Consider the following 12,879-nt stretch of genomic DNA (forward strand, 5'->3'; position numbering starts at 1 on the left):
TAAGAAGATTGTTTGTCGTGCATAATGCAGTAAAATTACAATGCAAATGTGAGTATTTATGCAATTCAACCTTCTTGGCTTTAATATCACATATCTCCTGTTCCTGACAAAGGTGTAAACTGAAGCATTCAAATGTCCAAATATTTGTCCATAGTTTGACTAGCAAATTATGCTGTACTAGAAATACAGGAAAACAGATGGGGAGCTGGTAATGAAATGGACAAAACGAGTATAGAGATATATTTGACTTACAGCAGTCTGGGGATATAGAGAATCTCTAGTGCCTTTAGAATGGTCTTCATCGATGCCCTTCACATCCAGTGGGACACTTTCATACTTCTCATTTCGCCACATGCTGTCTTGTCCTCTCGGGCCTGACGGCCGCTCCTCTGTGCTGTTGAAACCCAAGAGTTTCTCACCTGTCGAAGTGCAAACACAAATTTATCAATGCAACTCATGCAACTGCTTTGTGATAGGAATATGAAATTAATCTCAGCAATTCTTTCTATCGCACGGAAATGCAAATAACCAGGTGGTATGAGGATTAGTTTGACTTTAAAGAAATGAAATGAATGCAAAAAAAAGTGGTATTTTATTTATTTTAGTTGTGTTTTAGATGTGTGACCAAGAAATTGCACCGAATTTAAAATATTTCTTCTTATTTTCATGATATTTGTTTTATCGTCAACATTTGAATAAGGTCTCAGAACATACTATATTTAATACTATAACAACTTTTGTGGCTTTTTATAGATCACAGCTCTGGAGTAAAAACAGAGAGGGTGGGGATGTGTGTGTGTGTGTGTGTGTGTGTGTGTGTGTGTGTGTGTGTGTGTGGGGGGGGGCAAAATATATTCTTCAAAATTAATGTAAGCACCACAGAGGCCTGATAACAATACTGCCTTACAACCTAATTACAGAGCAGCTGACAGCGGTTCATTCAATTAAAGACAATCATCGCAAATTAATTATCTGAATCCTTAAATTAAATAATGTTTTTAGAAATTGGGTGGCAATATGACACTGTTATTGAATTGTGAATCATAAAATGTAAAACAAAAAATAAGGTAAAAACAACCGTCCTATAAAACACGTTTTCTCTCTAGAATGCATATGTAGGTCATTGTTGGATCTAAGTGTGTGTATGTGTGTGTGTGTATGTGTATATGTGTATGTGTATATGTGTATGTGTGTGTGTACGCTTAACCTCAAATTGCTCCCGGGGCACTGTCAGTGCAATAATGTCAGCTTGCATTTTTTTCCTTTTGTACTCGGTACAAATTTGAACATTATAAACACCACAACAAATAAATACCCCAAGTGTATGTGTGTTTATGTATAATATATATATATATATATATATATATATATATATATATATATATATATATATATATATATATATATATGTAGTATTAATGTCAATACACATATAATATAAAATAGCATATTAAATATGATCAATGTAGTATAATTCAAAGGTATATTAATATAAACATAGCATATTAAATGTGATCATAATTAGTTCCCAGGTATATTATTGCAATGTTTACTGCAATAAATATATATATATATATATATATATATATATATATATTATTTATTTGTTAATAAGTAAGATTGAAAAAGATTTTGTTTGAATAGATTTTCATTCCTGCTGGAAAATCATCATTTCATTTCATTTCACCATAAGAGAGTTGAGCTGATTTTTGGAACACGATAGACAGTTTGTTACTGGTCCAAGGTGATTTACCAGATTTAAAACATCTGCCGGACCAATCCAATCCTTATTAACTGCTAGTCCGTCAGATCCATCACCTCCCAGATAAGTGTAAACAAGCTAATAAACAAAACTGAACAGCCTGCACCAACGAGAGTCCATATAAATTCAGCTGCCAACAGAAGCAAACACAAAGGCTATGAATATTAATTTTCTGAAAGGACATTCATTACCTGCTTCTTTTTTTTTATAGAGGCTTGCGTTTATTAGGACTATACTTATTTGCGAGTGGATTTTCCATTTGCTCGCTGAGATTAGATAACGAAGCAAGATTACACGGGTTATAATGATATCAGACGAATAAGGATGAAAAACACCTTTGCTGTAATCATTATATTAAAATTGTCTTATGGTATTTGAAAGCAATGAATCGTGACGAATCATTTTCAAAGAAATATGGAAAATATAACAGGATTTATACATCATTCCCACATTCTACTATATAAACCCCTGTAGATAATGTAGTAACGTTCTCCCTATAACAAATTCTCTTTAAAAAGCCCTTCTCATACCCCAAATGGGAAAATCCCCTCTGACAGCCCAGGTTGACATGCACCTCCCCCTCAGTCCAGCATCTCTCTCCTCAGGTGAAGATGATGCTGCTATGGATTTTCCTCATGTGCTCTGTGTGTATGTGTGTGTGTGTGTTGCCTGTAGGCAGTGCGTGACTGCTCTAAACCCTCCTTAAACCTAATAACACAAGCTTCATTGCCCAAAGCTACAGCGTATCTGTCTTTATTAGTAGCATTATTTTAATAATAACAACACCGGTCAACAGGTTATCACTCAAATGCATTATTTATAACGTATCTGCTATCAATATTGTTTTGCAAAGCAATCCGGGCTTCGTAAACGTGCGTTAGAAACAAACGAGTATTTGAGCGCATTCTGTGGCTGGCGATTCATTATCTGTCTGTCTTTAATATTCATCAGTAGTAAACGAGCGAATACAAAACGTGAGAAACTCACCCGAGCCATCGGCCTCATCATCTTTCCTCGCGGTATTTACATCATCTTCACCCTTCATTGGCGCGAATGTGCGTTGCATCTAGTTTCCAGGTGGATGTAGTGGAAGTTGTGCGCGTCGTGTAAGCGGTGTGTGTGTGTGTAAGTGTGTGTGTGAGAGAGAGAGACGTCCCTCCGCGATCGTTTGTGGAGTATGCATGAAGTCTCGAGGACTGGATCCGTTCGAACGCGTTTTTATCTCATCCGCCAACCACACACACACACATCTACATCACCGCCAGAGATTCCCCTCACATCACATGCGCTTTGGGGCAGTTCACGAAGCAACACCAGTTGAACGCGGGCTTATTCCTTTCTGTCCAGCGGTGTTTTGAACTCACAGAACGTATAGCCTAAACCTGAACTGTCGGATCAAATGGGAGACGGGGCTAGTTGTCACGTTACTTCGCCGAGAACGTGCGTCGAGTACAGGTTTTAGGAGCGAAACGTTTACGCGACAGAAAAAAAATAAATTGCCGTTTGTTTACGTTTGACAACATTCAGAGTGGAATATTAGACTATTACGCCCAATATATTTTCAAGAACGGCAATTCAAATCGGCTGTAGTCAATTAAATCTGGAATATTCCAGGTCTCCTATATTTGGAATCCCTCAGATGGAAGGGATACAACTATTCGGAAGATAACAAATGTTCTGCCTGTTAGTTTTATTGCTGTCTGCACCTACCCCTCACAAGAATGCATTAATAAAAAAAATTAATACATTGATAAATACAGTAAGCGAATAACCTCAACTTTCTGTCCCAAAAACGGAAGTAACTTTCAGGGTATGCGAGTAGCCATGGCAACTTGCTCTCTGACGATACCCTGCTCCGGAGTGGGTTAAGTTTCAGGGCTATCGCGCATGCGTGATCTACTGACGAGACTCCAGCGGGCGTGACAGATTGCGCACAGTATTTTTACTTTCTGGAACTTTCTGCAACACTCCCTGTATCCCTTTCTAGCGTTAACCATCTCATGTTTGATTGGAACGATAGGAGCTGATAGGACCAACCGCTAGCGCCCTTTGTATCACTTCGTCGTTACATTTTTAAGCCTGAAGGCGGCGATAAGTGCCTGCGTTTTATAAATGATTCATTGAACCGATTACTGGTTCCTTTATGAACGACGAAGGATGCATTGAATCGCTCACTTGATAGATTTGTTCAAAACGCTGATTCATCCGGGCGCGAAGTTGAAGAAACTGTCCGTTCCTCAATCAGAGGGCTGACTGGTCAGGATGCATTTGCAAGCTGCATACTTCTTCAAACCTGCTTCGTTTCAGCTAACTGTGCGTTATATTTGCGAGTCATAAGCGTAATACAATTTACACTTCATTGAGAATAACGGTAAAATCCGTAACTGTTAATATTAATAAAATGCAGCCTACAAATAAGATGCAGTCTTTCGTTTGAGAAATGGCCTTTTGATTTTCGAGAGATTTCTGCGCTAAGTCAAGACAACTGACGCGTATTGACCAATGCATCGTCCGGTGCTCGTGCAGATGACCTCAATACTCTTCAGCCACTTTTAAGTAGGGATACTATGACAAAGCCAAGAACCCAGGAAAACATATTATTTCCCTCTGAATATATCATTTTACCCGGGGAACAGGTAATTATACACACACACCTTTCTCTCTCGCACATTTTCTTACTAACAGCTCAAACTCAGCTGTCGCTGCTAGTTCTAAAGTGACTTTGTGTGTGTGTGTGTGTGTGTGTGCGCGCGCGTCAGCAATATCACACTGGCATATATGATTTATATCGCATGATTGCTAGTGTAATTTGCCTATCGTGTGCGTGTGTACACATATGTGCGCGCGTCTAATAATTCATGCATATTTTCATTATGGCATCATTAGTGTTGTTCAAAGTTGCAAGGGCAGATTTTTTACGAGGGTTTTCAAATCGACTTAATTCAAGCGCATTGTCATTTATTTTTTTTTTAAGCCCCGTAGCCATTTTGTGATTATTCTCTAGACAGTTGCCACCTGACGTACTGGGAACTGATTAGACTTCACAGAGATCAGCTGAGCGTGCGCGCATCTATTCTTGCAGTTCACACCGGCAACACTAAACCGCCAATCGAGTCCCAATCAGGCCACTCAACGCTTTCCCCCAAAGCGAGCAATGCCCTAAGTCACCTTTAATGAAGTGCTAGCACCGGCCAGTGCCACTTAAGAACTTGAGAAGAAGAATGAAAATGTTTAATCTTACTTGTGCTCAGAGAGGAAATGACTCCAGCGCTTCGGCTCCTGACTCCGGCTCACCTTCGCAAGCGCCGTTTCGGACACTCTTTCAAACTCTCGAGAACACGCACGTATCCGTCCGCCTCACAACTAGGAAAGAGCGAAGTCCGAACAATTAAAGTATCATACTTTTCGTACAAAATCGCCGTAACGCAGCGCGCGCGGTGTGCGGACGAGCGCGTGCACAGCACTGATGTGACGTACTCATAGGTGTTTCCCTCGCTTACCGGAGCAGGTCAGGAATGTGGGCAGGCGGGGAACTGACTTTAAATTTATATTCACAGTTTAAATTACCGGGCAAATGTTTTCTCTGAGGTGTACGCGGATTGTGACATGGTAAAGCTAACATCTCTCGGCAACATTCAGGCACGCCATCACAATAACAGCAACGCTTCCACGGCCATAAAAACGCATGGAAATGTCATGAGAATTTAAAACTGTGATTTCCAAGACTGAAATGATAACATTTTTAAGCTGACATGTCTTTGCTGTGGCTGTTTAAGACATACGCAGTCGTTATGAATGAAAATGCTAGCCGTGAATCTATCCATCTTGTGTTTTCTTGGTTTAATACAAATATACAAATCTTCTACTCCTAATGATCCGCATGCTTGGACACTACTACGACGCTCGTGATCATTTCCCGAAGTTGGTTTGACCTAGTTAAATCTATTTTCTATTTGTTAGTACACTATGTTCTGTTTCACATAGCGTAACCGATCCACCCTTTTGTTTAACTGCTGGCAAGGTGTTCATCTTTAATTGCTTGTTACTTGTTTATTGGCAGATTGTAGCTTCAGAAGTTGGTTTCAGAATGCCCCAGGCTCATCTGCGGTTTGTGTCTTATGACATTGATGAGACCGAGTAGGGTTTCTCTCTGATGACTCCTCCGTATTTGTTGTGCTACACAGTAAAGGACCGCACGTAGATGAACCGTCCTGTGGATGATATACAGGAATGGTGTCGGCTTCCTGACAATTATTTTCACCTTAAACACTTGAATACAACTTTAGCCTACAGATGCGTTCAATTTGCATTATTAAAAAGCATCCTCGTGATTCGATAAAGATGCCTTTCTGGTGCAGGTTTTAGTTTTTCTTTCTTTTATGTGTCATCCTCTTTGCTAGCTATTATTCTCTCTATTATGTTGTGGCTAGGTTTCAGATTACTTCAGACTATGTGGGGAAAAACTGGCTTCCTCTTTTGTCACTAGTTTCAATGCTAATTGTTGCCGTCAATGTAAAGCTGACCGAATTAACAAGAGTGGTTAAAGTTGATATAAAAGAACGTACTTGTATACCTAACTGCTAAATAACGCAGTTAATGTAATACTTAAATTTGCAATAGTATATTACCGGCAGGCTATAGTCTCCTCCTCCTCTCTTATCTCTCTCAGACATATTTTCTCTTTTTAAGACTCTTTCTGTTTGTTGCATATCGATAAAACATGCTGCAAGAGAGGCCCCAACGTGTACTGAAGTCACTCTTGAATCTATGAAAGTCATTGCAAACGGATAACAAAATATCGAGCAAAGTGGCACCTGCAAACACATGATGATGGGTTTTTTCTCAGAACTAACGCTGAGGAAAGTCAGAAGCAAAATGCATAAGTTAGCCAAAGGTTGTTTCTGTTTTTGTAGATAGAAGCGAAAAAAAAAAGAGTATCACTTTAATCCAACTTACATGATTTATACATGATTTATTATTGAAATACAAGAGAGATACAAATAAACTCACCTTAAAAAGCCTCACGTATCATATTTAACGCTTGCATTTTACCATGGATTTTTTCAAAACAGTACGTATGAATGTTCAAGTAAACTTAATGAGTGTTCATATTGAATATTGCTAACAAGTTATTTGTACGTTTAGCATATCAAAATCACGTGTTTCACCGTAAAAAGTCACATGTATCACAGCTTGAAGGGTAATGCTTTTAGAAATATACTAAAAGGCCTTTTCTTGCCATAAAAAGAGATTGGGTGGTGTCGAGAATTCAGTTTCTGGGGATTCAGACTTTCATGTACATAATGAATATAATGATATTATTACCGCATAACTTCAGCATTTGTTTTGAGTCATATTTGCAATTATTTTCAGCCAGACTGATCCCTATGGCATTTTTAGTCAATGAAGTTTCCCTCATGTTCCCGACAGAGGAACCACAGGTGAAGTTCATCACATTAACTACAGACCGGTCTGACAAGTTTGAAACTACTTTTTCTCTTCAGTTTTAATGAGGTTATAAATGTAATTAGTAGTTTTGCCTAAAAACTATTTGTGAAATATTTTGCTTGAAAAATATGCTTGTGATGTTCTTAAATAATTTTTTCCCATATGCAACGAAATTCAGATTTGGTGCAGCGTAAGTAATTATTTTTTATTGCAACACAAACAAAAGTGTTAGCGTATGAGAGACATTTTTACCTGCTGGTTGCATTATCCCAAAGCTGTCTCTCCCTGTCAGTGTGCCTCTTCTGTTTTCCCTGTCTGTTTAAAATTTTCTCAACTCAGCATACGTAAAGATACACTGTATCTGTGGAAATGAGTGGAGGTTGGACTGCTACAGAAGCCCCTCAGCTCGAGTGGGCTGTCTCAGCCCCTGAAGGGAGATGCTCATTTGCATTGATTTGGAACCCGTTTACCAGTTAAGGGTTGGTCTTTACCAATCTATGAAAACCAATAATCTATAAGAACTCTCCCCCACCACCCCAAACCAAAATATCACAGAATTAAATGTAAATTTTTACAAAAATGGACAATATACAATTACAGGTTTTTGTTCAGAGTCAGCAGTCCAGAAAAGAAGTGCATTGGTTTAATTTGAAGAGGTGCAAATTTTGGAAGATTTGATGGTTTTCGGCAGCTCGGGTGGAGTTTACTTGTCCAATCCACCAGAGAGGAACAGAGAGAGAGAAGGTTTTGGAGACTGACTACGTGCCTTGTTGTGAAGGAGCAAGGCATTGCTCACTGCTCAACTTCATGTCGTTCCAACCTGTATGACTTTCTTTCTGCTGTGGAAGAGGAAAGAAACAAATACAACAGCATCATGCAGTGATCATTGACTGACATCATTTTATCTTACTCCATAGCTCTTAAATTTTCCGCCAATATCTAGTTCACAGCCATCAGTTCACGTGTCTCCTAACAAAACAAAACGTACACACTGGAATCGTGGTGTGCATGCTCTTTTCCGTTCCTAGTAAACGTTACGTTAGAATTTCTGAAAGCTTAAATTGCAAATGTTTATGCCATTTTGTTTATCAACAAATGTCCATTTCAGTCCACCCAGGCTGAGTAAACAGTGGCCTAGGTCCACTGAGTTTTAAAATGCAAAAAGTTTATATGTCATGACGCTGATGCTACTGGATCTGTCAGTATGCAAACTTTAACTTGCACTATGACCAAGCCAAAGAAAACATGGTTTTGTTTTTGCGTCCTCAAGTGATACTATATTTAAACTTCTAATCCTGTTCTCACAGTAAACGACAAACATTTGCGGTCAGAATCTCTGCTGCATGATGCAGTATTAGATAAAGCCGGGAAGCTGATGGCTGAAGTATGTTTTAGGGGAAAAAATCTCTCCATTGGGAATTCAGCAGCAAAAGGGTCGCTAAGCTCCACCACGATTTCCCGTTTGCCAGAAACTTTGTCCTGACCTTTGAACCCGGGCCCTCCGTGGGTGTGCTGATATACCCCTCGACGATCTAACCCCATGTTTATTTCCGCCCTTCACAACACAAAGACTTGGCTTGGCTTCTGTGAGCCCAAAATAACCGGACAACTAAATATATCTTTTGTGCTCATTTTTAACCAAAATTGTATTTTGAGTGATGTCTGCCCATTTAAAACTTGCCTCTACAATGCGAGGGTTCTCTACTTGATTGTCAAAAAAGCCCACCCCATGTCTCTATGGCCTCTATGCTAAACGCAGGTATGAACAGGGTCTAAAAGCTTGTCTACTCTCAACCACTTCCAGAAGTCGTCAGAAACACATTTGCAGGATTGTTTGAACCGCCGTAAAATCCGTCTGCTCTCCGCCCACTGACCTAAAATGCGAGCGTTATTGGACATGTTTTAAGGAAGCCACCAAAGCAACTCATTCCATCTTCACTCTGTTGTGCCAAAGCATTTCAGGTATTTTTTCCAATCGCTCATAACTGCGGATAAAAGTTAGATGATGAAAATGAGCCTGAATGGCTAAATCTGGCACATTTACATAGCACTCATTCATTCAAACATACTGTGCACTTTTGCGCTTGAATCACTTTGCATAAATATGCAACAAGTAAGATATGGAATATTTTTCACATGAATTATACTCCACTGGGCACACGTGATAAGTCTTATTCACCAGAAAAGTAATCTTAAAAAAAAAAATGTTTATTCGACTTCTCCAGTGACTATTGAAAGAGATAATATTTGCTTAATAATGGCCCCGGTTTAGGGAAGTGAGTTTGATCCCACAGTTGGATTTCGTCACAGGCTCATTGTTCAATCATGAATGCCCTGCAAAACCATTCTGCCTATAGGCCCAGACATACCAAAGAACTAGTGGCAGCTTACTACTTATGTCACCTGTGTCACAATTTTCCACTTGAACACCACCAAGCCTACAGCCAATGACTAGTGCATATTCTTTACACCTATCTCTCCACACCCGCAGTGGCAGTAGTCTGTATTTGTCATTCAAAAAAGCAAACCTAAATATGTCTAAAAAGGCGTAGATAAATAAAGTAGCATGTCCGCTTGACTTCCTCATTTGCTTGCGTTCATCTCTTTCATCTTTCTTTAATGCACTGCTTTACTAAGCTGAACAGAGAGTCAGACCTCTGTCAATGATGGCTTCCACCAGTCTGCCAAAAAGCCATGACTATAACTGAAACATACTGTAACAAATGGGGCAGATAGTTGCTTTTTTACAGCATTTTACATTTATAATTATTATTTTAGTGCCTAAAACTTTTAACAGTACTGTACACTGTAAAAAAAAATGACTGTGATGGTAAAAAAAAAGCGTGAAAATGCTACGGTACCGTAAAATGACATTCCCAGAATGCCCTGCATTGAAGTTTTTTCTTATCAGTGATGTTTATTATGACTGTATGTTACATGTAATGTTGTTAAATTAATGTTTATTGCATATTTCAGTTCAGTGTGTCTCACCATGATGGTTTTTAGTGCTTGTATTATAAGTGAAAGGTATAAAATCATTTGATCATACATAAACATATAAAATAATGTCGCATGGTGAGAATTGTCTCTCAAAAAGTGATGACGATAAACATTGTGATAATGATAATGCACTATCCATGGGAAATTTGTCCATTACTGTCCTCACCCCAATCTGAAACAGTTCCATTAACAAGTTCCCATACACTGACCACTTCCTCTTATCCCCCATATTTCCTGTCACAATTCTCAGCTTAAATTGAAACAGGCTGCTGGATCAGCATGCAATCCATCCCAAACAGTCAAAAGTGAAGGCTTGTCACGCAGTCTAGTTGTTCTTAGGATGGTCTGAATATTTTCTCACAGGCTCAGTCAAGTAAAGTAAACCGAGGGTCATTCGGAGACTGCAGATCATTTGAAGATGAAGGGTCTGCACCAGGAACAAAGAGAAACATCCTTCCCATTTACTGTCCACAGTTTCCCCTCCCACAAATCCCAAGCGCTGTGACAGCCAAAAGCATCATTTGGCTCAAGGCAGTGTGTAAGTGTGTGTGTGTGATGGTTAGAGTTATGGTTATGATAATGCTGAGGACTGGCCGCCGTGGGACTACTAAGTTTGGAATTTTTGGAGGGAGAGTCTGTACATTCTGTGCGTGTTGGGAGGATGTTTTTTCTCTTAGTGGGGTCAATAATGTGCATCGGTGATCTTACTGCACTCGTGTTCAGTCAATCTTTTGTTTATTTATTCATTTTTTTTTGTGAAATGTCACAGCCAATGACTAATCGTTTTTTAAAAGATTTAAGTTTAAGTTTCTTAATTGGTTTCTGAAATTTACACAGGCAAAGATCATTTCAGAATTAGAAACAAATGTTACAAGTCTAGTTAAAAAAGCGATATTTATCAGTTAAAGATAAATACTAAAATATTAAGTATTGCACTAAAGGTCACTTGCACACTATAGAGTTTCAGCAGTGACAACCACATTTAAATTAAACTGACTATGAACCTAGAGTGTGTCTATGAATAAAAAATAAATAAATAAAAAAAATAAATGGAAAAACAATCAATTTTTTTATTATTATTATAATGTATTATTGATATTACTATTATATACTACTATTATAACTGATATTAATTATGTCTGATTCATTTTGTTTGATCACTGGTTTAATACAAGTAATCTAAAATCTCACATTATTACTAAAATAGTATAAAGTAAACACTGCAAGAGCAAACTGATAATAGCAGTATTTTGTCTTTACAATACACTGTTTAAAGCGTAAATATTATGGGATATCACAACTTTCAATAACATGCATCTCAGAAACAGCTCATTTAAACATCTGAAATTTACAAGTCACTACTGTGTCTGCAAAGAAATAAACTTATATTTCACTTGATTGCCATATAACCAAACAGTTGTATGAAATCAAGCAAGTACACGTTAAAAGTTACAGGTAAAAATAAAGGCTGACTATGAGATATATAACTGCATGTGATCATGAGAAAGAACATGTGCAAGCTGAGGGTAAACTGTTCGTTTCCTTCACCAGTATCATCTTTCTTTTGTGCTGGTAATCTAGTGGTTAGACACACCTATACAGGCCTCTACTCTGAGCCGAGAACATTGGTTAGCTTACCTGCTAAATTAATCTGAATTTTATTCAAAAAGAACCTGGCAGGCTATTAAGAAATGTTAAATTAGGCCAACGTGGGTCAGTTTTTTTTTTTTTTTTGGTTTCTTGTGGTAGGTTTGATTTACAGCTGTCCATCTTACTGCCTTACTACCCGTAGTGTGGCTTCTATTAAGGGGTCCCTGTGCTGTTCAGGGGGGCCAGAAACACCTCAAATCACAGGTGCTTGCAATTTTCCAAAGTACAGTAATTTATTTATTTATTTATTTTTACACTTTATGACATATAATGCCGTATTGTAGGAAAGTGATGTTGACGGAAGACGGAAAAAAAGTCATTATTTTGGTTTCCTGTGTGATAGCGACATCTTGTGACGATTAATGCACGTACGTGAAAACAATGACTGCGTCGCAGAAGAGAAACCCCCTTCAAAGAAGCGCAAAAATAAGTCTAAATATGGAAAACGTGTCTAATAGCAGGCTGTATCAGTAGCTCATGTCTAACAAAACGATTAAGAATGTCTAGGTTAGTATTTTAGCCTTTATTACATGAAACCTGTACAAAAATCCAAATAAAATATTTAGTTATTGATATTAAAATAGTAACATAAAACCAGTAAATACATGCATTAAAAAATAATCTAGGCTAAATTTCAGTCAACCAATGCATTAAGAAACAGCACACAAATTTATTTTTGAAGCATAGGCCTATTCCGCCTCTTTCCTATTCACCTCGCCTTGTATAATTGTATCTATGTATAGATTTTCCCGCAAACACGTTTTACCCAATTGATGTATGGTGTACGATTCCAACAGAATTAGCCTACACGTTGTTTTCTGTGGGTTTCAGTAGTAATGTTCTGTATTTTCTAAATCCTGGAAATGCAACTTAAAAATAAATAAATAAATGAGCAAACAACAACTATTATTATTATTATTTTTTTAACTAACTAATATAACGGAAAGGTGCATGCCTGTGGTAATTTCTCGGTACAACGAATCTGCTATTGCGTGTTAATGCAGCCTGCGGCTGTGGCG

The 12,879-nt window shown here is 38.1% G+C and overlaps 1 protein-coding gene across 4 annotated transcripts in view; it reads right to left on the reverse strand.

Moving 5' to 3' along the window:
• ano1a (anoctamin 1, calcium activated chloride channel a) overlaps positions 1–7,594 on the reverse strand; it is a 36,065-nt gene extending 28,471 nt beyond the window's left edge. The window contains exons 1-3 of one of the 4 annotated variants that reach the window (XM_043244492.1): positions 7,463–7,594; positions 5,004–5,125; positions 253–419 (exon numbers count right to left, since the gene is read on the reverse strand). In XM_043244492.1, the coding sequence (XP_043100427.1) occupies positions 253–354 (102 nt within the window). In that variant the 5' untranslated portion in view covers positions 355–419; positions 5,004–5,125; positions 7,463–7,594. Of the gene's footprint in view, positions 1–252; positions 420–2,749; positions 3,588–5,003; positions 5,234–7,462 lie in introns of those variants that run through there. The other 3 variants (XM_043244491.1, XM_043244490.1, XM_043244488.1) reach the window with 3 other exon arrangements.
• Between the last annotated feature and the right edge of the window lie 5,285 nt (positions 7,595–12,879).

The sequence above is a fragment of the Puntigrus tetrazona genome, chromosome 7, assembly GCF_018831695.1.
Source record: "Puntigrus tetrazona isolate hp1 chromosome 7, ASM1883169v1, whole genome shotgun sequence".
Lineage (NCBI taxonomy): Eukaryota > Metazoa > Chordata > Actinopteri > Cypriniformes > Cyprinidae > Puntigrus > Puntigrus tetrazona.